This window comes from Nothoprocta perdicaria, unplaced genomic scaffold (genome assembly GCF_003342845.1).
Source record: "Nothoprocta perdicaria isolate Ctin4 unplaced genomic scaffold, notPer1 scaffold_25, whole genome shotgun sequence".
NCBI lineage: Eukaryota > Metazoa > Chordata > Aves > Tinamiformes > Tinamidae > Nothoprocta > Nothoprocta perdicaria.
In genome coordinates, this window is record NW_020455477.1 from 3,561,961 (window position 1) to 3,588,017 (window position 26,057).

Sequence of the window (26,057 nt, forward strand, 5' to 3'; positions counted from 1 at the left end):
GAGAAAAAAATGTTATGAACACAGATCTTTTTTGAAAAACCCTCTATCTACCTATCTGGCCCATTTGTCACATAATCTGATCATTCATTTAGCTTCCTGTGACTTCTATTACACCTGCCTTATCAATATGGACCTGAAAAGACCGAAATTGAATTTTTGCTCAGGTTCACATAGGAAGGAAACTAGGAACGAAATCCAGACCTTCTAGGTCCCCTAAGAGAACACAGCTTCCAGAGCTGTACATACAAAAATAAGATCTGGAACTGTGCTGAGGCAAAATTATTGCTTTGTTAAAAAATATGGAATGGAATTATGATTGTATCAGAATAGGAGTACACTATTATAGAAAATGCTGCCAATTATTTTTAAAAATTGGTGTGTTAGAAAATCTAACAGTCTAGGCATTTATAGCTGTCATGTCCTGTGATTTCTGTGAATTATTATCATTAACAATAGCTGAGGTAAAAGATCTAAATGTGCCAAAACTAAAGGGTTTAAGATAACGTGCCTAACTCGTGGCATACACTGAATCTGCCCTCCCCTTTTGGCTTCTGTTCGTTTTTGGAAGAGAAAACTATACTGAAGTTGCTTGTCTTGGCAAAGCCGGCTCCTTTAACTTGATCTCCACCCTATTTCTAGGAATTCAGCCCCTTTCATGCCTGCCAGTCTGCCGAGCTCGGTGCTGTTTTTGGAAGGGCAGAATACCATTTTCATATAAATTCTATGACATACTTGCATGACTTGCCAAAATGTTCTATGAAACCTAAGTGCCACATGAATGATGGCAAAATAGGGCCATTTAACATGTAGCCTTGGCTATGGCTTTTATTTATGATCCATTTCTAGTCACATATTTGCACCATCAGCTTGCCAACGTTTCTGTGATAGCCTATTATTTTAGGCATTTATAATTTGCTCTGTTTATTCCCAACTGAGTATTAATAAAACCTTGCAGTCCAGATATCTGTGTCAAATTTGAGGAATAAATATGTAACACACCAGTGACTGGTGTGACTCCATAAACTGATGAAACTACTATGTTTGTCTAATTGCCTTTAATGTTTGGAAAAATTAAAGCAGCTCAACTATTAAATTTACAGAAATAGTTACTATTTTGCATCTGTGGTTAAAGATTTTCACAAGGAATCCAGTTGTGCCTTTTAATGTCAAATTATAGCACTGAGTGCTGTTTTCACACAGGTTACTGAAATAAACACATTTCAAAACCTTCTGACTGCAAAGTAGGTGCCTTTCACAATGTATTGGCTCCAAAATCAGGTGAAAATGCAGGAAACAAGGTTTTACAGACAGCATTAAAACTGGTAGCAATTTTACTAGAACCTTGCAGTTACTTAATGAGCATTCAAAACATGGTAATTTCCATCCTTTTAATTCATAGTTGGAATACAAAACTTCATTTTCTGCTTATTTTGTCTCTTAAACGATGAAAAAAAAATATCAGATTTCGCTATGCAGAAGTCAAAGTCCTCTGTAGCCCACTGCGTTCGTGGACAGGAATTAAAGACCGTGCGGAGGCTCTTGAGCCGGGGCAGCGGCCCGCACCCCGGGGGCCTCCTCCCACTACGAGCGGCTCGCGGAGGAGCCAGCGGCGGCTCCTCGGGGTCTCTGCGCCTCTTTCCCCAGCGCCGCCGCCATTCACGGTCACAGCCTCGCCGTGTCCCGCACTGCGCAACGCAGACATGCGCAACTCACAAGATGGCGCCTCCCCCCTCCCGGCCAAGATCGCGAGCACTGCGCACGCGCGCGGGGGGGGGGGGGTTCTCCGAGGCTTTCTCCTCCCTCGCCGCTGATTGGCCATTGGTCACGTGCGGCGGCGCCAAAGCCCCGGCTCTTGCGCGCGCGCGTGCGCTGGAGAACGTGAGTGGCGGGGCGGGGAGGGGAGGGAGGGGGCGCGCGCGGTGCTTCTGCTGCAGCCGTTGGAACCGTTGGAGCCGCCAACCGCCGCGCGCGCGGGCGGGCGGGGGTGCCTGGGGGCGGCTGGTAGCGCGCTGGCTCTGCTCTTCTGGGCAGGCAGAACACGAGGCTTCCTGGAAGCGCGGCGTGACGCAGGCGGCGCTGCGGGCGTCGCCGCCCGGCCCGCGGGCAGGTCGGTGCGCTGGGGAGCAGGTGCCGCAGCGGGGCGCGCGCTCCGGCGGTGCCCCCGGCCGCCGCCCGGCTCCCAGCTGCTGCTCGCTGGCGCCGCCTCCTTGGAGCGCTGTTTCTTGCACGTTAAGAAAAGAGATAGGGGCACTAGCTGGATTGGAAGTGCTTTATCTGTTCGACCATACGTGGCATATGAATCTACATGTGCCGAGAAAAGTGTGTGTTGCTTTTAATCTTTTTCATTTTAAGTGGCAAAACTAATAGTAACATGCTGCTATTGTAGAGGGTCTATACAGGACCTACAGAGACTTTTCTAATAAAGAAAAACTGAATATTTTTTAAGCAGAGTTGTTGAGATATAAAGATTTAAATTTTTATTCCTGCTCTTAATGCCTTCTCTGGGCTAAAATAACTTACTGATTTGGCAATTGTAGCAGACATGTGTTATTTATAATCAGCTACTTGAACAGAGTAAGTTTCCCTCAGGAGAGGGCTTTGTATTATTTAGAGCTGGTTTATATTGCCCTGTGAAAGACTAGTGTGATGCCTCGCTCAGGAGGAGGAGAGAGGAAGGTTGTTAGTATTTTGTATTGCCAGTAAATCCTTTCAAACGTATGAGACCCCGGCTGAGGCATATGGATAAAGTACCTACATCTGCAGCTGTTACCTATCAAAGGTAATAGACTGAAGATCAGGGAGGAATGAGTTCAGTGGCAAATTAGTCACTTCACAGAGATACTCAGAATATTTTCCAAGACCACATTGTAACTAGTTATTATTTGAACTTTCACAAACCAAAGAGGTTTTGAAGTCTTTATTAGAGCAAATAATCTTTCTCCTATTGCAGTTGCAGGAATGGAAAGCGGGTTTGATTTTGTTCTTTCTGCTTTTATCACTTCCTTCTTGTGACTTGGGGTTGTGAGTTATGATCAGATTCTGGCCACTTAGAAGCCACCATAGTGTGATGGCTAATTTGTGACTTGCCTGTAACAGGTAGTACGAGCCACGAGTCCAGCTGGTGCCTGAACTTCAGACGTTATCTCTGTTGCCATTTTCCTTCAAAGGTGCTCAAGATCACTATATCCCTCTGCTTTCATTCCTACCTGACGTTCATTTCTGACTTCAAGTCTTAAAATTACCGAATCAGCTGCTATAACACTGAGCAAGCAATGCTGTAGGGAGACTCAACCTAAAATGTCAAATTCCAGGAGAGGTCAGTCTGCTTGTCTAAGCGGTCCTTAAGTCCTAAGAAACAGCATTGCTTCCACAGCACCTGGAGCTGATGGTAAATCCCCTCTGGTAAAATGCTCCGATGGAGATGGCTGTATGGGAGCTGGAAGGCTGATTCCCAGGTTACTTTCACCTGAAAGGAGACTGGATCATTTATGGCCACTCTACAGTGTGAACCGCAGTGAAGTTTGCAGGGGCCTTGGGGAGATTCCCTTGTAAGGCAGGCTCCTCAGCTGAATTTAACAGAATACTGAGGATTTTACCTTTCTTAGCAGGATTCTGTAATGCTAAGGTGCTGCTCTTGCACATTATTTTTACAAGGCAACTTACTAAATTCCTGGCAGTTCTGTATTGAAAATTGATGACAGATCTTCTGAAGATCAGAATCTGCCATAGGGATAGAAGGAGAACTTACACATCATGGCTACATTCAGGAAGGAGGGAAAGGAAACATTGTATTTCTCTCTCTATTCATAAAATGCAGGTCAGTGTCAGACTGTATGTTTTTGTTTTGGTTTTGAGGTGAAGAGTGGTGGGTTCTATTTAGAATCACAAAGGCATGAATCAAAACTGTATGTCCAGACTCTCAGTTGTTCTGTCCATTTTGAGGAGAACAAGGGTACCTGGGGACTCTTCAAATTATAGGTATAGGAATAGACAGTATAATGTTTCATTTTAACTGATGTTTACTAAAATATTTACTTTATTACATGATCTGTCAGTAATATGAAGCCGTAGCATTTTATGGTTGCCAAGCAAGCGAAAGGGGTTGTCACAGTAAAAACAAAAGTTTAAATGCTTTGCAGTTGGTCAGCACAAAACAAACAAATTCCAAGAATGTTTAGTTCAGACATTTATCTTGAGTAGGTGACAAAAAATGTGGACACGTGGCAGCCTAGATGCAAGACAAATGTTTGTTTCAAGTCTGTTCTGGAAACTTGTACATTTTGAAGCACGTGGCAAGTTTTTTAAAAGAAAATGGAATAAGTGCTTCATTGTTTCAAATCTCATTAGACTTTTAATAAATAGAGTAGAGGCTGAGGAAGAATGTACAGACAGTTGAAAGCACTATATGGTTAAAGTGAATTGCATTCCAGCAGGTTCTCAGATAACTAGTTTGTTTCCTTTTTTTTTTTTGTTTTTTTTCTCCTTTCTAATGGAATACATAATGTGTCTTGGCAGACATTTTTGTTTGCTTCCAATAATCAGAATGGCTTATAACACATAGCATTGCTGTAATCCTGGTGAAGCATTCCCATTCATCCCTGTAGCCTGATTGCTGTACAGACACACACCACATGAGGGTTCCTTTTCCTATGTGCATAATCTTTTATGTATAAAGATCTATATTTGTGCAGAATATGCATTATTCTGTATAAATCTTTTATTTGTATCATACAAATTTAAGAATTGCAATAATCTTCTAATTCAGTTTTTATTCTGATTAAGAAAGATGGATATGTCGAATGTTTATTAAGTTTAGCAAACTGTCTCAGATGTTTAGCAAACTTTTAATTATGGTTAAAAAAAGTATTGCTGAATTTGAAAATGTCCCTATTATTAATCATTATTAAAGAATATGTGTATATAACCATGTCTTTATTATTTTCTTTCAGATTTTCCCAAACTTAGATGGTTTTGAATTCAAAAAGAAGACTAGAAATAATCATCAAGTTTCTTTGAGTAAGAAGTGACAATGCAGCGAAGGCAGAGAGGAATCAGTGCGGGATTGCTTTTGCTGTTCTATGAAATTTCTCGAGTTGGTTTTCAGAACATTCCTCCTGTTACACTTGGGACACTGGCACTGAATATTATTCTCTTTCTGAATCCCCTGGGACCGCTATCTGAAGTGTGTATCAGTGTAAATGAAAGCTTCTACAGGAAGAATTGGTGGCGATTGCTGCTTTCTCCTATCCACCATGCAGATGACTGGCATTTATACTTTAACATGGTTTCCATGCTTTGGAAGGGGATAATGTTGGAAAGAAAGCTTGGAAGCGCTTGGCTTGCGTATATAATTGCAGTATTCTCAGTGCTCATTGGAGTTGTTTATATGGCACTGGAATATGCACTTGCAGAACTTCTGGGTGACCCTACATATAAAATGATTTGTGCTGTGGGTTTTTCAGGTAAGACATGTAGTTGATGCAGTTTACTTAGGTAAAATAAATATTTATAGGTACTATATAGTCATACTTGGTGAATGTAGAAAATGTATTCATCCAGGCGCATCTGAATGCTCCAAGCTTGGAAATAAGTTAGGCTGCAACCTGTGTGTATGTGTATCAGAACATTCAAGCAGTAGATTAAGGCAACTTCAACAGAACTAATATCCATAGCTGGTCTTTATGAACCTCCAATATCCTCCCATGTAATCATTCCTCTTGAGTTGCAGAGAGTAATATACCTATAGAACAGCTGTTGAAGAAGTAAAAATGAGTGTTTTCCTGGTGATAACTCCTCCTTTTGAGAGTCAGTCTGCATCTGTCTTTATGAACCATGTACTTTTCCAGCTTTCAAGAGCCTAAAGATACTTGGATACTTTTTTCTTGTTTTTACAGTTGAATGAAGTAGATCTGTTTGTTTCCCAGGGAGACCTGTTGGAACACCTAGCCTAAATGGTCGCAGTGACAGTTGCACCTAAAATATTTGAAATTCAGTGTACAAGGTTGTGGTGAGCCAAGGATCGATTGGTAGAGGCAATTGCTAAATAACAATTGAGAAATTCAGTATTTCTTTCCTCTATTAAAATTTGTAATTTCTAATCCAAGTACAATATTATCAGTAACAAATAACAGAAGTTTGTGTAAGGGAGTATTTATTTAAGCACACTTAAGATTAGGGATGATCATAGAATCTCTCCATTGCTGTGTATGTTAAGGAATTTGCCAGCTCCCGAGTTTTCTATGGTGTTGGAAGTTGAGAGGGTGGGCAGGAAACCTTTTCCATATTTTTAGTTAATATATCTGTATCATGGTCCATTGAGCTGTTTTTCCTGAATCAAATCTTTTAATTTCAGTTTTGCAGATTTTTTTCCAAGCAATCGTTTCCAGTTTCCTCCTGAGGGGAACTTTTTCAAAAACATTTTCAAAGTTCAAGTAAAATCTGTGAACTCATTCTGTCATATCAGCTATTGCTTACATGTAAGAACAGTTGTATTCAATTAGTAACAAATGGTTATTTATTGTGATTAAAGGTAATTTATGTGGTTTTTCTTTTCTTTGCAGAAAGACAATGATTCTGGAGTGTATGTAAGGTGATTTTCCATTAATTCAGAATTCTGGAGTCTGCTCTTCAGTAGACTCAGCACTAATGCATCACTTTGACTTGTTTTCAGTCATGGCTTTTCTCAATTCACACAACGTTTTCTGATACTTAATGATTTTGTTCGTTGCTACAGCTGGACTTTCCATTTTAAAATTGCTTGTATTATTTTGAATACCTCAATAGCTGTAGTGAATGCATATATGAAAAAGTAACTTACGTATTTGTTGATATAGCCAGTTCTAAGTTGTAAGGTGTTTTTAAAAGGCATTGAAAAATATCACTGGAAAGCAGCTTAGGACTGTTCTGGCATGTAACAGTATGCTTCCTGGTGTTGTGAAACTGCATGGTTCTACAGTTTTAGTTGTTTTAGAGTCATTTTTATTTCTTTATTACTTGGACTCAAACACTTCTCTCCATGTGATCTGTTCTTTTGTTTGCAGGAGTCTTGTTTGCTCTGAAAGTTCTTAACAATCATTACAATCCAGGAAGATTCAGCAGTGTCCTTGGAATGCAGATATCTAATAAATATGCTTGCTGGGTGGAGTTGGTGGCAATTCATTTAGTTTCCCCAGGGTAAGTGCATTTAATACTTCAAAGATAGAAAGGGTTTAGGGTATCTGAAGTTGTTTGAAAACTTATTTTGAGGTATGAGTAGTGTGTGCCTGCTCTCCAAAATGATTGTTGAGGCTAAGCGTTGAGGATACAGGTTGCTTTTTTTTTTTTTAACTGAAAAATAACAAGGGCTCCTGGGCAAAGGGACACATGCCTTCAGCAAAACAGGCTAACCTGAGATTTACCGTAGTCTGAAACTGATGGCAAAGACCATAATTAACAAAACAGTTTTCCACTGTTTACTTTGTATTTCTCTCATAGTCCCAATTTTCCATTTGTTCCAATCACTCCTCTAGCATAAGAAACAACTGTTCTGCAGGTCCTGCTACTTTTGTTTTTTTTCTTCCCTAAAATTCGCTGCCTTGCACTACTGCGAGTACACCGTTCAGTATTCCTTGGTGCTCGGTTCTGCCAGCACAATTCCCCCAGTCCCCTCAGATTAGTGCCTTCCTTTTCTTTGGCAACTGATTTTTGGAATTCTAAATGCAAGGCAATATTTGTTATAATATTTTATAACTGTCAGCTGTATTGGAGAATGGATGTGAAATCAAACCACCAAACTTAGTTTGTAGGTTTGGTAACTTTATTACTTTGTCAAACCATAATTTACAGACATGTTACCATGTCTCAGACAGGTGATGATGAAAATAGATGAAAAATTTCTTTTTCCAGGAAAGGGAGAAGAGAAAATTCAATTATTAGCTATTCTAAATGCTATTCATGCTGTTTTCATGACTTACTACCTGACTGAATACAGCAAGAATCCCAAATTAAATAAAAGAACTGCAGTACAAAGTACACAATGAGCTTGAGAGGTCTTTTATGTGATATCACTGCATGCATGAAACCAAAGTTTTCGGCATTATATGCATTCTTTTGCAAAACATAAACTGTCACTTTAGCTGAGGATAGTTGTTTGTCAGTGTGTTTAATACCCCTGTTCATTTTCTATTAGTGAGTTGTGAAAGAATATTATGTAATGAAACCTCATATGTTCATCTTGTACCATATGCAATTCATGGAAAAAACGTGGTTAGTGATTGCGTGTTGTTTTTTGTTTTAGTTATATTACTGCATTAACGTTATTGATGGGATAAGACTTGTTTGGAAGATGTAGAAATAATGTCAATAACTTTCACAGTTTGAGTGGGAGCTTACATTGCTCCTTGGTCTAAAGAACCTCTGGACTGTTGCATGCTATCCTGATATTAAAGGGCAATTTCACAGCACTTAAATGATAAGGTGCATGATAGAAAACAAGGAGTAGTTTCTAGAAGTTCATGTCCCAGAACACTGTGTTTGATCAGTAACTGCTTCCAAATGAACCATAGCCATTGCAAAACTACGAGCAATGCTGTTGCATGTTCATCTCCCTGCTCAGGGCATGTTGTAGTATTTGAAGTGTCAGATTAAGTGGTGTTACTTTGTAGGTCAGATTGCATAAGGCAGCTTTGCGTAGGTGAGAGGTGGATAACTAGGGCAGAATTCTGTTTAGTTAGAAGGACATAGCTTCAGCTTGGGCCTGCCTTGGAAGATATTTGTATCACAAGATCATCTGAGAATCCATAAGCAATGAAGGATTCAAAACTAATACTGAGGGTACTAAAATTTTATGTGCTGGGAGAAATTTAGGTTTTTACTAGATTTCTGGTTTTTTTCTCATTTATGCTTATGTTATGTGGAAATTTAAAATTGCGTTTAAGTTCCTTCCACCCCTCACCTTCCAAAATGGGAGGAAATTGCGATGTCAGCCTTACAACTTAGTGTATCAATAATGAAAATCAGTTCGTTCATTTCACTTGAGTTCCACAAATTCACAGGATCTCAAAATATCTGAACAAAAAGTAGTCAAAGCATCAAACGTCAGCAGTAGGAATGCTGAGATTTTCATATACAAGTTATTTACATAAACATATTCTGACAAACCTGGTTCTGAATTTTGATATCCTCACACTCTGTCTTCCCAGTCCCAACCCTGGTTCAGTCTCTGGTGTAGATAGATTTTTTTAGTTTGAAGACTTTCCTTGTGGGACCTTCTGTTATGCATCTGTTTTCCTACTTAGTCTGCTTTTAAAATGCTCATTGTTTAATGTTTAGAGAGATCACTGATCATCATTGGTTATCCATCATATTTACTGTCGAAGAGTTTTATTGATGAGTTGTCCTGCCGTGTTGATATGGGTAAAATTGATGGATTTTAAATCAGCAAGTTGCACCGAGGGAAAATACAAATGGTCTTTCTGCTGTAACATCTTGACTGTTACAGCTGTTTGAATCAATGAATTGGCGTATTCTTGCTTGACAAACGCTTCTGTCGATTTGACTAAAGATTTTCTGACATCCCTTACCTGAAGTTCTAGCTTGTTTTTGCCATAGTGTCACAGTAACGAAAGCCCCAACAGCAGTGTAATTTGGGCTTGGAGACACTTGAGCATATGTCCTTCACATTTCTTGGTTTAGTTTTAAGCCATCCTTTGATCTGGTGATAAGAGTTGAAGAGCAGATCAAATTCATGTATCTTTAAGTTTTAAGCCCTGTGTTTGTTAGTTGCAGGACCAGATCAGTAATTTTAATGTATTGTTGAGAAACAAGTCTTTATCTTCACTGCACTAGTGTTCTTTAATACCACTCATGTTTCTTAGAAATCATTAGGTCATTGCAGTTCATCAGGAGAATATTGTCAAATAAACACTTCTCATTTGATAACAGATTTACAGAATAAGCAAGCAGGGAGATCATGTTACAGTGGCTGGAGCTAGTAAATGTGCCTAAGAACTAACTATTTAGAGCGTGCTGGAGGGATCCTGAAACTGTTCATGAGTTATTTCTGGAAACTGAAGCAAATCAGTTCTGGTAATTTGCAAAGGGCAAGTGATGGTGCTTGTGGAGGGAGCCCAGGAGTTGTAGACAAGATGAGCTGCTTGTTTCTCTGTGTTCTATGGAGCAGCTGAAGTGTAGTAGGCAGCTGAAAGATATTTCAAGAAGATCAGGGCAAACCAACTCAGTTCCTTCCTGTGACGCTGGAAAAGGATTGTGGCTTGGAGTGATACTGCAGATGCCACTTGCCTTGCTTTTAGCCAGACTTTGAACCCGCTATTCTCAAAGGAATCCAGAATGGGGTGCAAGAGGATGGGTTGCATCACACAACTGGTTAGAAAAAGATGTACTTTTTTGCTCAGTTCCCAATTTATTGTAAAATACCTGGAATTAGGAAACTTACTAGGTCTGGTTAAAATGGATTCTATGTTGTTTCTGTGTTTTGCTTGTTCTTTTCTTCCCCTTATGTGATCACTTAATTTGTTCTAATTTGTGTTCAGAGAGGGTGTTCAGCACTGGTAAATTAACTACATTGCCTACTTTCCAAGCAAGATTTAATTTTATGGCAAAGGGTGTAAATTGTAGGTGACTACCTGCTTGATTTAATTTGGAAATTAACTGTGTGTATAAATAAACACATGAATTTCATTTCATTGTCTCACTGTTTATCATTTTTCAAAATGAATAGCTCTAGATTCTTGCGCTGTGTTGCTTTGTTATTACTGATCTGTTTAGTGAATGTGTGCTCTCTAGCAGAGCATTGGAGTAGGAGCTGTATCAACATATGGGGAAAGTGTAATATGGCTTATCAAATATACTCATTTTGTGCATGTCAGTAGTATTGTATCAGTGTGGCTGTGTAGCTGAATCTTATTTTTCACTTTGAATATCCTATTTAGAGATTTTAATTGTTAATTTCTCTTCTTTGAATATAACTTTTTTAAAAAATAGCAGATATCTATTGCTTGCTTGGCAGTATAGCTTGGACACCTATAATGCTAAACTGTTTGATAGTTGTGAAATAGAAATTACTGTTTTGCTGAAGACCTCTTAAAATTGAATGTTTCTGTTTATGTTGTATTTGGTATTTTTTTCAATGTATTATAACCAAGGTCAAGAGACCTTGCTTTTTGCATTTTGAGGAAGAGTAATAGGCTCAACTAAGTCCAAATGAGCATAAATGTTTTGTAAAATGTTTCCAGGAGTATAGGTAAATCAGTCTCATGTTTGGGATTTTTTTTGGAGTAATGCTTTTAAAAATAGTTAATATTTTCTGTGATAGATATCACACTTTTCAAAGTAGGTAAAGATGTATTTTTTGGAACAAGGAATCTGAAAATAATTCCTTATAGTTTATTTTACCACATGGTTTTTGCCTATAACTTTTACCACCATTTACTTGTCTCATAAAATTTGCTGGTAACTTGTAGAAGAGAACTGCAGTTTTACACAGCAGAGTCCCAGAGCATGGTTTAGTAGATATGAAAAGGCTGAATTTAGACTTGATTTTCATCTCCCTCTAGTGGCACATGTTCTACCAATGACATTTGTAAGTTGTATTGACATGAGTATATGTTGCATCATGACCATATCTGTGTGGCTATTTTGGATTTCTGACCAGAATGTGTTTAAAAGTCATATTTAGATCCAGTCTTTATTTAGAGAAGGGTTTTATTTCTGCCTTATTAAGTAGGGGAGGAAAAAAGGATTATTTGAATTTTTACAGCAGGTAAAAATCCAGTAGACTTAAGTTATTTATGATCACGTATGCTAGAAAATATTAAAAAGTGTATTAGCGTCTCTAGTGCTTAGTTCTTTTAAACCTCATAATAGAGAAGCAGTTTAAAGCATTTAGATGCTTCTAGGTGAGCAATATTCTGTCCTTTTGACAGTTAAAATTCTGTTCTCATTAGTTTTCAGCTTCTTGAGGCTATCTGAATACTTTTCTGTAACTGTGTATTCCCACTGCTTTTAGAGAAGTCAGAGAAGGAAAACTTGGCACTTTAGCCCACATTGTTCTGACCATGTTAGATATTTCTAGGAAGAAAGAAATAGCAAAATGAAATAACTTCCATAAGAAACACTGAAGTAAAGTTAACTGTAAGATTAACTTCATGTCTCAGACTTTAATGTAGTGGAGCTGCAGTTCTCAGATGCAGCCTAGAGGTGGATCTCCTTGATTCTTTTCCTCAAGATAAGCATGCTAAAATGTGCAAAGAGGGTTTCAAAGAAAAACTGCTCAGGTGGATTCAATTCAAATAACTGATGCTTTAAAATTAGAAGTCAGCAAACCTGTATGTCAGGGCAGAAATTAATGAACCTTTGAATTCCCCACTGTCTTGGCAGACAAGTTCTTTCTCTATGCCTGGTCTCAGTCCAACTCAGGAAGTTTCTGGTATACAACAAAATTTGCGGTCACCTTTCTATTGCTCACATTTTTTTCCTTTCTCCTAGGACTTCTTTTGCTGGGCATTTGGCAGGGATTCTTGTTGGACTGATGTATACTGTGGGACCTCTGAAAAGGATCATGAAAGCCTGTGCAGGTATGTAACTGGTTCCATTTGTGAAATCTGTATAAAAAACATTTTATTTTTAAAATAGAGTAAATCTAATATAGAAAAATTCAGGCATATAGGTGATTGAGGATATGTTTTTATTAAACAGAATGCAATAGGAAAGTTTGCTTTAATGTGAATGATAACCAGTAAGTGTGCTCGCTAGGGCTCTGCGCTTGGAGGAAAAAGTCCTGCCATGTATGTTTAAAGTACAGATAGAGTTCAGGTAAAATGGGATTGAAATATGTAACTTTGTTAACAAAGTGCTGTGCATGCATGTAAATATACTAGAGCACAGTATGTCACTAGGTTACTTTGTGCTGCTTTCCACTGTTGCTTTCCATTTTAGTGGAATCTCCTATCTTTTGGAAAAGGCTTTTCCATCGTGCAGCAGGACAAGAAGATTGTAGTGTTATTATAGTCTTTCATTTTCTCAATGTACAACTTTTTCAGAAAAAAAATCAGTTATGTTCTAGAGAATGGTTTTTAGGGTGTTTTGTATTTTTCTACTCTGCATGGATATATTGCTTTATCATTGCATGCTAATAGTAAGTCTGGAGCCAAATAATAGCTTGCCAATGTTAAGTACACTCACCAATGGGAAAATAAGTCTGCAGATGTCCGTGGCTTCATATTTGTGTCATGTCAAACATTCTGAAAGAAACAATACTTTAAATTGTTTTCTCTTTTTAAATGGACAATTTGATTATTTTAATGCATGCATAATTCTTCTTTTAGGTGTATTTTCTCCATCCACTTACCCTGCTCATCAGAGAGACCACTACTCACGTAAGTGCCCTTAGTTAACTAAAAGCTTATTTCCACTTTAAAAAGCATTGAGTCCACTTTTACTAGTGTTGAAAGACCTGTATAAGTTTTTACATAGTTTTTTATGTAGATAATTGAAAAAATGATGTAAGGTGCTTGGTCTACCTTTCTGTTTATTGCTCCACTGGATTGGTTTTGTAAATTAGAAAATTGTCATATATATTTGGAACTTCTAACTTGGTTTCCTTCCAAAATTAAAATAAAATAATTCATGAAAGAAAACTAATATGAGGATAATATCTTGTTTCACCATGTGCCAGTGAGTAACAGCAGTTTGTTTATTTCCATTTTAGAGTATTACGATCGTCCAGGTTATGAGTACAGCACACGGAGGAACTATGATGTTTATACAGGTGGACTTACTGAAGAGGAACAGCTTGAAAGGGCAGTGCTAAACAGTCTTAATGAGAGAGGTAGGAATCACATGGCATTTTATATTTTTTACTAGTGAGAAGGTAGTTAAAAAGAAAATGCATTGTTCATTATTTATTTCCAATATTTTGACTTTTTTCTCTTCAGAAAAAAAATTGAGGAAAATTTCCTGGTAAAATTTTTCAGAATGCAATGTAAGGATGCAGTATTGTTCTGTTTGGGAAAAATGCAGTTATTCAAAGTTGCTTGCTTACATTGTTATTACTACACAGAAATGCTTTTATAGTTTAAAAAAAAAAAACCTAAATAAATTAAGCTACTGCACCAGCATGTCTTATACCATAAACAGTAACATGAAACAGTATAATAGAAAAAAATGGTATGTTTCCAATCCTAAAACTATCTCTGCCTATTTTTTTACATGTTTCACTGAGGAATAGTGTACTGGCTTCTTATTCTTCATATTGTCTTTTTTCACCTCAGAAATAGTTTATACTCTGAATTTTAGCTAAGGGGCCTGAAAAAATAAAAATATTAAGAACTGAAAATTATTGAGTTTGAAATTTAATAGTTGGTTTAATATTACTCATTGGGATATATTTTATCTTTTCTTGACATAAGTGAATTCAAAAGGGGGAAAAATACTTTATAGAAAATACATCTCAGATTCTGAAGACTTAGGGAAAACCTGTTGGAACTTTAACAGTATGTTATTAGAGCACCGTGATGTCCTACAAATCTTTAATTCACATAAATATATTTATGTGAATTAAAAGGGCAAAAATTAGTATACATTCTCTAGTGTCAAGACTGGAAAGAATAAATAAAACAGAATAAAATAAAAAAAAAAAAAACTCTTGCATGCCAATATGAATTCTATTGGGAATTTGGCCAAAGGCTGTTTCTTTTCATTTTGTTAAAGCTATAACAATTAATCTTAATGAATATAACTTAACTAGATATAGTTAGCAATGTCACTTGCCTTTTTTCATTTTTTAACTTTCCTGAGTGCAAGGAAGAAGCATCAGGGAGAAGAGATAGCAATGCCCCTACTCATAACTGCCAGTCTTTCCATTTCAATGCACCATTCATAAATCTCTACCCAAAAACTAACTCACACTACTATTTTTTGGCTGTTAGAGATATAGCAGGCAAAATATGAAAATGAATATCTTGACCCATCATTGCTGCCTCTCCTTTCTGGTTTTCATAACACAGAACAAGTTGCCTAGACTTAGTTTCCAAAAGGTAGTGGTTGAAACAATATTGAGGTAGAGGAAGGTTTTGTTGGATTGTTGCAAAAGTGACTAATACGTTTTTAAAGTAAATACAGCTTTTTGTTCATTAAGTTTTTCATCTATTGTGAAACAGAACTATCTATTTAGGGGGACTCAAGGAAAAAGGTGAATTTTCTGCTTTTCTGCCTTTTGTCACCGTGATCTTTCAGATAATTTAGCTTCTATCTGTCTTCATGCCACAAAATACACCATTGCAGACTTAGAATTTTGAGCTATTTTATAGTTCACAGTGTTGCTATCCTGCTACATTATTAAAAGAATCAACTGATGATAGAGTACGGAGTTACCTGGTACCTGCTTTTGTCCAAAATTGAAAACAAATTTCTTAAAACATGCATAATTTTTTTTTGCTTTCTTTCTCTGTTTTATACAAAAAAAACTAATAGAAATTTAAAATAAAGTATAAAAATCCAAATCTAAATATGTAACAGAATAAATGCTTAAAATTATGGTAGTCATATTGTTTTTTCCTCGAGGTATAAGAAAACAGCATATCTTCCCAATTCAGACTTTATTGCAAGTTTCTGCTTTCAATGTATTGCTTTTCTATATGCATAAAACATACAGATAAACAATACCCTATTGTTCCATTTGAAAACTACACTCTGTATTTTATCCTGTCTTTGATTATATTCAACCGGTTACTTCAGTATTATTTGAAGTGTAGATTCTGGTCTGTTGTATTTCTACTTCCTTGACTCACTAATCTGGTAGATAAATTGAATTTGATACTCGGTATCAGTTAGCCTTTTCTTTGATCTTTTTTTCTTTCTCTCTCAGCAATGTATATCATCTTTGATTTTACCTGTGTCACATTTAATTTTCTACTTCATAAACTGCTCTTTTAAACCCATTAGATGCTCTTAGTGAATCAATGAAAATGCCAATAGTTGCAGGGTTAAAATAGCACTAGAATTATTAGCTAGTTATCTGATATCTTAATGTTCCTCAGTAAGAACCTGACACTGTGCCTTTTCTTGAAACAGCTGACTTGAGTCCTAATGTTCACCTTCTCAAAAAAGGTGTTAGCAAGGCATACCTTTAAAAAAAAAAAAGTAGAATGTGACCTAGGAAATACTATGTTATAGAGAATATTTTTGAAAAGCAGTGAAATTGTGGTATTAAATCTCCAACGACACCTGGAATAGGCTAACTTCAGACTGAAGCAGTTGCTAATCTTGGTTTTCTGAAGCTATTTTCATTTAAGTTTGCCTTAATATATTGGACTAAAAATTGACAACTTAGATGCTTCTTTTTGTACCTTGTTCAATTATTTCTGCCACAGGAGCAGAAGTTTAGGAAGTTAGGGCGGGTGGGCAGGTGCTTTGATGCCAGACCTTTGCTTTTATATGCAAGCAAGCTGTGTTCCCTGCATAGGTCATGTAGGAATCTTAAATCAAAAAATATGTTCTAGATGTCTCTTTTGGAAATGCTGAAGTAGGTGTCCTCTAAGCTTTGCCCCCACTTGGCCATTAAAAAGACACTGCCTCATCTAGATTAGTGTTTTGAAAATACTAGTTTTAAATTTATCTTCCCCAGTCTCTAAGTTAACAAAAAATGTGCTCTATTTGAGTATTTTGTTGTGTTTTGTTTATTTTTTTAACTTTATTACAGCAATGTCCACTTGATTCATATACTAAAATGCAGCTATGAGAAGCAGTTTCAGGCAATTGTGCTTGATTTGAAGAGAGACTTCAAGGCACTTGATTCAGTTTTGTTCAGTGTTGGTGTTATATTTAAGGTTTCAGATTGTATAAGGATTTCTGTAGGATGAATACAGTCAGGAGAAATTAGTTACTCCTTTATTTGCACTGATCCTTCCCATCATCCTCAGTGCTGCCCATTGTTTTCAGTTCTTCTGCCTTTAGGGCTATTAATATGTGTGAACTCGTGCTGTAAAAGTTGGCTGCTTTGGGGAGGCCCAACTTTCCCTGGAGTGTAGAGCTTGGAGGACGTTTCCTCAGGTGTCTGGAGGAGAGGTTTTCAGGGAAAGCTTTTGATGGATGAACCCACAGTCTAGCAGATGTGCTAACTGCTGCTATGAGCTTCAGTAGCCTGCATCATCTTCTGCCTTTCCTGCTTTGCCTTCTCCTGACCATTACTGAGAGCACCCTGTGCCACCTGCTTCCTCTTGTCTTTTAAGCACACTTTGCATATGGAATAAAACTGGTTCAAATTTATTACAGCACTGTTTTCTGTTAAAAGATCATTACCAGGAACTTTTTAAAGTTGCTTATGCAGGTGAAAGGGATTCGGCGTTCACCATGTCTGCCTCGTGGAAGAAAAAAAAGACACAGTAACTTCTGCCTGTTGCTACACACAACATTGCCTAAGTTTTTGAACTTGCTTGGTGCATCTTTCTTGAGTTGTTGTGTATTATAGGGATAAAAAAAACTGATACCATTAAATATGTCTCCATTCTGCTTGAATTTTGACATGATTTCACTTATTAAAGTGCAAGCTGAGAAAACAGGGAACACTGAAGTGTTGTGGCACACACCTGCTGACAAGGATTTAGCCCATGACTGATTACAGATCTACAAGTTGGCACCCTGGCATGGCCACCTTTTAAGCCTACGGTGCACTGCTCTTGGCTCCTGGTACTTTTTCTGCCCTGGTTTGTCCTGGAGACTGCACTGTGCTGACATTTAACCTTCTTGGGGTTATGATGCTCTTTTACAGTGCATTAGTTCCTTCCTTCAAACCCTTGGTAGGTGTAATCTATGCTTGAGAACACTGCCTGAATGAGGCGTAACTTGTGTAATCTCTGGACAACAAGTTGACTGACATATTTGTTCTTGCATCCTGATTGTTTCTGATGTGAAGTTCATCTTTTGCTGCAAAGATTTTTATCAGATAGGAGTTCCAATAAGTATTAATTTTGTTTGTATCTTAAGAAGCATGTAACACTGACCAAGTATTTATTGAGATTGTCATGCTAAAATTTATACAGATTTTTTTTTCCACTGTCACTTCTGAAATGTGCCAACATTTTTGAAGGTTTTGCCACTGTAGCTTTTTTGGATGATTTCCTTCCTGCGAAAGTTTCAGCTGCCATAGAAAGTGAAAATAGGAAGAAAACACTTTAAAAGTTTAAAACATACCTTTGCAGCTAGAAATGTTTTTTACATGCACACTAGATGTATTAGAAAAACATGGTTTGCATATGGAGATAGAATCTGTTCTTGGTATTTTGATCCAAGATTCAGTGATGCAAATAGGAATCTTTTCATTGACTTCAGTGGTCTCTGGATCAGGCTGCTAATTCAAAAGGGTTTTTTTCCCCCTCAGTAACTTGACTTTTTTTTTTTTTTTTTTTTTTTTTTTTTTTTTTTTTTTTTTTTTTTTTTAAGGAATGAATGTTCCTTCCACAGTGGGTTTGGCAGGGTCACCTTGCTGCAGAACAGGCAGTTCTGCTTAACAGCTGTGGGCATAATTAGAAGAAGCTGTGTGTGGGCTACATAAAAGCACTCACCCGCACCCTGGAGAAAGTGGTAGTTGCTGTGGAGAGGCTCCAGTCTGCCTTAGTGTTTCCATCTATCCATCTGGGTTTCTTATTTTTGGCATTCGGAAGTGGATTTTGTTTGGAGTTTCTTTATTGTTATGCCTCTGCTAGGCATGCAGAAACACACCAAGTAAGCATGAACTGTTCTTCTAAATGTGATTTTTACACTTATTAAAATATCACGAACATTTTTGTAGTAAACTAAAATTGTTAACAATCATCTCCATACTAGGGTCGATGAATATTCTTAACCTTGGATTTATCCATTGTTTGAATTATTTTAACTCTAGATTTTTTGGTTAGATTAATTCTGAAGATTGCCCATCATTTGCACTTCCATAATTCTTTGTTTCCTTGCTATTGTCTTCAGCGGTAGTAGGTTATCCACCATAAGAATACATGGGACCATTCTGTTTTTCATATTCAATCTAATTTGTGCAGTCTTATGGGCAGATACGAGCAAGCTCTGCCTGCCCTGAAAGCAGCTGAATGGGATCCAGCTCTGATCAAAAAGTCTTAGTTCTATTAGTTCAAGCAGATTTTTGCTAATGCAGTTGCAGATACATTTAGCAAACCTGAATTACAGACAGATTTGATCCTTTGTGCAAAGAATTCACTAGACATCATAGCAGCAATTACATATTTTAATTATAGTTGGAAGTAATGCAAGATGGTCCTGACTGTGATGTCTGCTCTTGTTTAAACTCCTCAGAGCCCTGGAAGGGGATGCATAGCGGTGTTTACCTTGCAGTTCATGAACAGATGTGGTTAAACTAGCACTGTATCTCGTTAGTACTTTCTCTTCCCATATGAAACTTCTGATATTCACTTTTATAAAGAAGGGGAAAAGTAACCTTCTTTCTGGGAACCACAAGCAAGTTACCTGAGAGTACAGATGCGGAGACTGTCTGCTCTGTATTTCCTAGAAGAAAGGTTTGAAGGGTGACTGGAGACACACTATACAAGGTGACTGGAGTGACTATGTAAGTCATCTTCAGAGGGACAGGAGCTGCAAGCTATTCCTTTAGCTGCACAGAAGTGTAAGCCAGGGGCGTGTGCTCTTGTGTGCAAGAGCACTCCTGTGCGGTGCTGCAGAAATCTTGTGCTTCTACAAATAGAGCACCTGGAGATGGCACAGGCTTGGAGGCTACCTCTGGACACACACAGGAATAAGAGCTGTTGTAGTTCTTCATCATGGGAAAATTTGCGTGTTAGGTAGTTACTACAGCTAATGAAGTCTCATGGTAGAAACCGGAATGTTGATTTACGAAGTGTTTAACCTTTCATTGGTTTTAACAGGAGGAGAGAAACTCAAACGCTCTGCTTTTGAGCCCATATAGTTTCTTACATGGATACAGGATTTGACCACACAGTTCCTACAGTTTTATTGAGCTTGTTATTTGGCGGTAGAATTATTTCAAAGATAAATATATGTATTTAAGTCTGCTATAACTAGTATAAAAGAAGTGCTTGGGACAATGAAGGTAGATTCATATACATTAAAGATAGTCTCTTGTAAGTCTTCATCCTGCGCACAGCTTTTCCTGTTTTGTTAGTGAAGGACAGTTGAATGCAAGTGAATCTTAGTAGATTTGTCCATTCACAATGTTTGCCTTGAATTGTTACAGCCTCAGATTCATAAATGATATCCAAAAGATGTTACGTGCAAATGTTAGTTGTGGTTTACAGTTAAGGAATTAAATAGGAAGGTATGAGTTTTTAAGAATCAAACTTCAGTAGGACCTAAATTAAATGTTACATATATATTGTAGCTTTGTGAATGAATAAAAATAATGTCTAGCACTTGCATATTAGCACATTGCTTCCTTCTGTAGAACTTGCTGTTGCGATTTCTAGATGGTGGAGACATTTTTTGAGGAAGAGGTCACAGAAGTCAGAAGCAAAATCTTCACTGACTCATTAGATGTCATGTTTCCAAATGTGTGCTTTTAGGGGAAAATATTTCTCTGTACCTTCTCAAGTATCAAGTGACTTTCTTCACCTTTAGAGGTTTGCTATTTCCACCAGACAAGTGGTGAATTGTTTCTGCTGATATTCTTAGTTGTCACCTCTTTCTTTTTTTCTAGGCCATGCACCAAGTAACTGTATTTTAGTACTTGATATGCTGAGAATGTGTGAAAAAAAATCTAGGGAAAAAAGCCTTGAGCTGATTGCTATTAGAATAAAAAGCCTGAGAGAGAGTGCAGCATGCGGCCAAGGACAGCCTTGTGTGGAGGATGTTTATGCTAAAAATTAGACACATTCTACTTCATATCAAGAAAAGCAAGTTAGTGGCTTGTTTTATAGACGCAGGATGTGTAGCTCTTCAGCTGCAGCATTAATATGTTGGCTATTCAGCTGTTGGTTATTCAGAACAAATATTCTGCTATAAATATTGTACATAATAGCAAACTTAATCCAGTCCCAAGTTCAGAACTTATTACCAAAAAAAAAAGTATCTATCTAAAAATCTTAGCTGTCTACATACCCATCTGTCTATTCCAGTGGTTTTTACTCTGCTTTCCTTTTGATGAAACTGATGTGACAGAGAAACTGCTAGATGCTGGCAAGTAATCCCTGGGTTTCAGACCAGCCAGACAATAAACAACTCTCTAATATTCAGTGCAGCAGCTTCCGTAGAGCCCATCTGCTTCAAAATAACCCTAATTCTGCTTACAGCGCGGAATGCCTCGGTGGCTGGAGCTCGTCCTAATTTCCGTGGTGGCCCGTGCGACTCCGGTGCCATCTGCTGGGTGCTGGAGCTGTGTCACCGGAGGCAGCCCAGCCACGGGCGCCTTCCCCTGCGAGCTTATAGTTATAAGTTACAGTATTGGCTATTAAATTGTTCCCCAGAGCCCTCTCCTAGGGGTTTAAAGCAGTTTGCTGCATGAAGCTCTCTAGCTTTGGTTTACAGGGTAGTTTACTGTTTTCTGCTAGTCTCCCAAAACGACATTTCAAATTTTGGAGCTATTTGAAAAAGATGAGGTCCAAGCCTAGATGGGATCAAGTCATGCCCGTACAGTTTTTCCTCCATGTCTGACATGGCTTTTGGGACTGGGATTACTTGCTTGTGAGTCCGGCCTTTCTAGAGGCAGACTGTGGTGCTGAGGCGGTGCGGTGCTGTGGCCTCTGAGAATCTGCGCTGGGAGCTCCTCCTGTTTGATAACTGCCTTCAGTTTTACATATTTTAGTGTCCCTCAGATATGGAGGAGCTATTTTCCCTGACTCATTCTCTCTCTATTTCTTTCTTCCTGTGGTGCTGAAAAGATTGTGTCTTTTTCTGCATAGAAAGTGATTGTGTCAAATTACTATTTCTGCATATTTTGTTAAATTATATTGTTTTATTAACATTTTTGTTATATTAAAAATGAAAGATGTCAGGGAACTATTTTGGGTAAGAGGATTATTTAAATACATACATCAATATATAAATACATATATTCAAACCCTTGCATTCAGACAGTTCTTCATTTTCCATATATTTTGATGTGCAAATACCACTTCTTGAAGATCACCAAAAAGCTTTTAAAAATACATTGAGAGCCTTTTCTTACTAGGTCAATATATAATGGAGCAATTTTCTAAAACTTTCTACTTTGCTTACACATACCAGGCATCTTACTGTTGCATGCTGTTCTGCAATGGAAAACTGTGCATGCAGGTAGGGCAAGAGGTGCTGAGAATATCCAGGGCTTTTGCAGTGTTGGTCACATTAGTGGCATGGCATTTTCAGAGCTTCGAGGAGCAACTTGCATGCGTTTCAGTTTTGCATTTAGGCAGTTGAAACACAGGAGCAAGCTGAAGATAAAATACCAAATGCACATTAAATTCACTTCCCTTGTGCTAATGTGATTTTGAAAAAATCCTCTTAAATGATGTGTCTCATTTGATAAATGCTCAGGTTAATACTGTCACCTACTAGTGTCTAAGCAGCTATGTATCTCGAAATGTTTTCCAAGCGTTTTAGTTCTTGGCAAGTAAAGAAGAAATTGTGGCAGGCATGTTCTAGTGTTTTTACAGAAACTTGCATTTGTTGGTGAGTACGCTGTGAGTAGAGACCCTTGTAACTGAAAGGGAAAGTAACAGGGCTGTTTGGAAACAGGACTTTCACTGGTGGTGTGACATAAATGGGCCTTACCTCGTTGAGTGAAATTTCTGATGCAGGACACAGCTGCAATTAAAGTTTCTCTTGAAAATGAACAGAATAGTGTGATACTTGCTTTCTGTTTCCAAATTCGTATTGCTAACTGAAGTAAGGTCCTGAATGCATGTTTAAGAAATGCAAGATACTAGAGTCCATCATGATATTGTTAAAACTAGTTTATTTATCCTTAATATTGCACACAAGTTCTGGAGGCAGCCTCTCATCTTTGTCTCCCGAGTCCCCCTGGGATATAGGAGGCTGAGGCTGTGAAAAACCACAGCCTCTGCTCTGCCTTAGATGTGAATTCTGGATTCACAATTGCTGGAGTAGTTTGTTCTTTTTCTCTCTCGTAGTGCCAGGAGAGAGCACCTAGGACAGAACAGTCAGCCTTGCTGTGTGCTATTTCTGCTCAGATTCTTTTCCTTACAGATTCTCTCCAGCTGAAGTGCCACGTGTAGTTTATTTCTTAATTGCTTGCTGTCAACTAAAAAGGCATTTTATGTACATCTGGTATGGGTCACCACATGTTGGACATGCTAACAGCTAATTTAAGAGCTTATTTTGCCAGGAGAAACTACTGAGGACATATTTCAGCTGGAGTGTATGAAGCAGGGATTGTGAAAAATGTGAACTTCTAAAGAAATATCTACTTGACTTATTTTGCTTGTTTGTTTTGAGGGGGTTGTCTTTTTAAGAGCAGAGGCTATTGACTGTGATTGTCCTAAACAACTGGAGTTGGAAACATGCAACTCTGTTAGCCTCTGTGTTGGCATGTTTTGGTGATATGTGAATTTGCCCATATTAAAGAACAAAATAGCAATTGTTTTTCATTGTGTCTTGCAGATTTTGGTGGAGCGACACAAGATAACGTGCGACGACCCTATGGCTTTTGGTTTCCACCTGAGCAGCTTTCAGAAGAAGAAATGAGAAGGCAAAGACTACTTAGGTTTGAGAGACGGTGAAATTAGCAGGTGTTGATGTAAATTGCAAAGTGCCCTTCAGAATTACCAAAATATTTGTAGGATTATTCATTTGTAATCATTTGTATACTACTCGTTGCAAAACTGCAAAACATGCCGAGGTTTTGAAGAGTTTAGACTCAATTGGAACTTGCATCAGAAGTGTGAGATGGGAGGACTGAAACTGTGATCTTTTTTTTTCAGTCTTGATGCATGGGAGAATTTAGGAGGAGGCTGCTAGGTGGACAGGAGGTTTTGCGCGTGCTCCTTCGCTCTCTTGCGCTCTCTTTTGTGTAGCTGGAAGAATTCCTTGGCTTTTTTACTGCTCACATTCTGAGTCAGGGTTCCTTCATCCATCACAAAGTAGTTATATTTGACTTCTGATGACTTACTGCTTTGAGATTGACATGCGAGATGTCATTTTAAAAGACTGCATTGATAGCAGCCTATAAACTTGAGCTCCCTAGCAGTCTTAAGCTGTGCAGAGAAAGAAAAATGCAGTTATTGTTATCTTTAGAAGTTATTTAATATAACCTTGAATATTGCAGTCTTCCTTAGATCCTGTCATTTTCATCTAGAGATTGTGTGTGATAAAGCTGAGTTATCACTAAGTTCCTAAAGCCATTCTTTGTTTAAATCAAAAAATACCTTCCTTTATAAGAGTTAAAATAACTTTCTTAGAACTTCTACGAAAAGGGTGATAGTTATACAATGTAAAAATGTATTTATACTTCTTAAAATCATCTATCTCTTTACTAAGAGGCTGTGTATCCTGCAGACTTTGGAAACTGTATCATGTACATGTTCATGCAGCTTTAGAAATCTCACTGTTTCTCTGTGTGTGTGCGGATGTATGTATGTATCTCATTTGACGTCTAGTAGGAGGTGTAAGAGGTAGCAGACTTGTGGAGATCTCGCCTGAATGCAGGAGCCGTGAAAGCTCTGTTTCCAGGCAGGGGTTTCTCTGCGCACCCTGCTCGGGGCTCAGGAGCTCAGCCACCCCCCGGCGGGTCCCTGCGCCCACCATCCCAGGCGGGCGCTCTGCACCCTCTCTCCGTGCAGGCTGCCCTCGGACCAGCTCTCGGTTAATCTCACAAGTCAGAACCAAGGCTGAGGGTATCTGTCCAGTTAGTAACATTAACAAACGGAGTGTTTGTTTGTTCCAGTATCATTTTGAAAACTGTGATTTTTTTTTTTTGTTTTTCCCCCCCCCAAACTCTTTTCTGCAATGGGAGAATTTCTCCTGAGACTGGGGACGTCTTCTATAACTCTTTTCCGTCCTGAAGAGATACAGTCGCACAAGAAGAATTTGGTTATTGTCTTTGGGCACGGAATTGCTGGAATCTTCAGCGCTAATTTAGTAGCATGCTAGCATGAATAATTTTAAAGCATTTTTTCAGGTTTGTGTAATCAGTGATCTGTGCTTTATGAAGTCTGGAGACCTGTCCTCCTCCATTGAGTTGTGTTGTGCAAGGACTGTTCTCTCTTCTGTGCCATGGCCACTTCCACCATTGCCTTAGACCTTGTGCTGATTTTGTGCCCAGAAGCAGCACAGGATAACATAGGGTTTGAGCCCTTCAAGGTCCTGAGAGCCAAAAGACAGGCTGTGATGTGACTTTGTTGTGCTTACCAAGGGAGCGCAAGAGCACTGTTAGTACTGCTGAGGCCTGTAGTACTTATTTTAGTACTTAAGTACCTTAGTAGTTGATTGTTTGAGGCTCGTAGTATTTAGAGACCAGAGATGGTTGTTTGTCTTCTCTTGGCTGTTTTATGAAATATAACAATATATGCCATAGCCACAGAATACAGTGGCGGATATTCATATCTTCTAGTAGGTCACTTTTTCTAATTTCTTATAATGTCTCTAATTAGGTATTGAAAAAAATTGCATAGGCTTTGAATGTTTGGCTTAATGTGCAATAACTTTGTAAATGAGGAAGGAACAGCGCGGGTGCCCCAAACTCATCACAGTGCTCTGCTGGGAAGTTTCCATGTGCCTTACTTGGTCTGTTTAACTCCACTTTCTCCTTATGTAGAGCGCCTGTGTTCGAGTTCCCCTCTTTATTCATATTTTGTCAAGCACTTGCCACTAAATATTGATGAAATTTGTCAGTAATAAGTTGTTTAGCTGTTTTCACTTTTTTCTACATGAAATTGAAATAAATATTTTTCATATTTCCAAATGATCTGTTTTTCATTATGGTGGTTAATAAAGCATGCATTTTGAATTACAATATTATTAGAAATTTGTAACACTGTGGGGGCACATAACTTATGTTGGGTCTAATTTTGCTCCTTTGCCTTCTGTGATTGAGTTGTTGGGAAGAAGTTCTGTTATTTATAGTATTTTGGAAAGTTTATTAATAG

The 26,057-nt window shown here is 38.1% G+C and overlaps 1 protein-coding gene across 2 annotated transcripts; it reads left to right on the top strand.

The window, feature by feature from the left end:
- The first annotated feature begins 1,855 nt into the window (after positions 1–1,855).
- Positions 1,856–24,596, top strand: RHBDD1 (rhomboid domain containing 1). 2 transcript variants are annotated; one of them, XM_026040131.1, is made up of 7 exons: positions 1,856–1,878; positions 4,950–5,462; positions 7,041–7,173; positions 12,484–12,572; positions 13,323–13,373; positions 13,706–13,825; positions 23,575–24,596. In XM_026040131.1, the coding sequence occupies exons 2-7, from the start codon at positions 5,030–5,032 to the stop codon at positions 23,691–23,693; spliced, it is 945 nt and encodes a 314-aa protein (XP_025895916.1). In that variant the 5' UTR covers positions 1,856–1,878; positions 4,950–5,029; the 3' UTR covers positions 23,694–24,596. The 2 variants fall into 2 exon arrangements, with proteins under 2 accessions (XP_025895916.1, XP_025895917.1); XM_026040132.1 differs by lacking the exon at positions 1,856–1,878 and adding an exon at positions 2,214–2,319.
- Positions 24,597–26,057: the final 1,461 nt, after the last annotated feature.

Bases quoted from the DNA above. Each gene is read 5' to 3' on its own strand.
- RHBDD1 (XM_026040131.1), top strand. From the start codon at position 5,030: ATGCAGCGAAGGCAGAGAGGAATCAGTGCGGGATTGCTTTTGCTGTTC. The intron at 7,174-12,483 runs GTAAGTGCATTT...CCTTTCTCCTAG, and splicing joins ATTCATTTAGTTTCCCCAGG to GACTTCTTTTGCTGGGCATT. The intron at 13,826-23,574 runs GTAGGAATCACA...TGTGTCTTGCAG, and splicing joins AAACAGTCTTAATGAGAGAG to ATTTTGGTGGAGCGACACAA.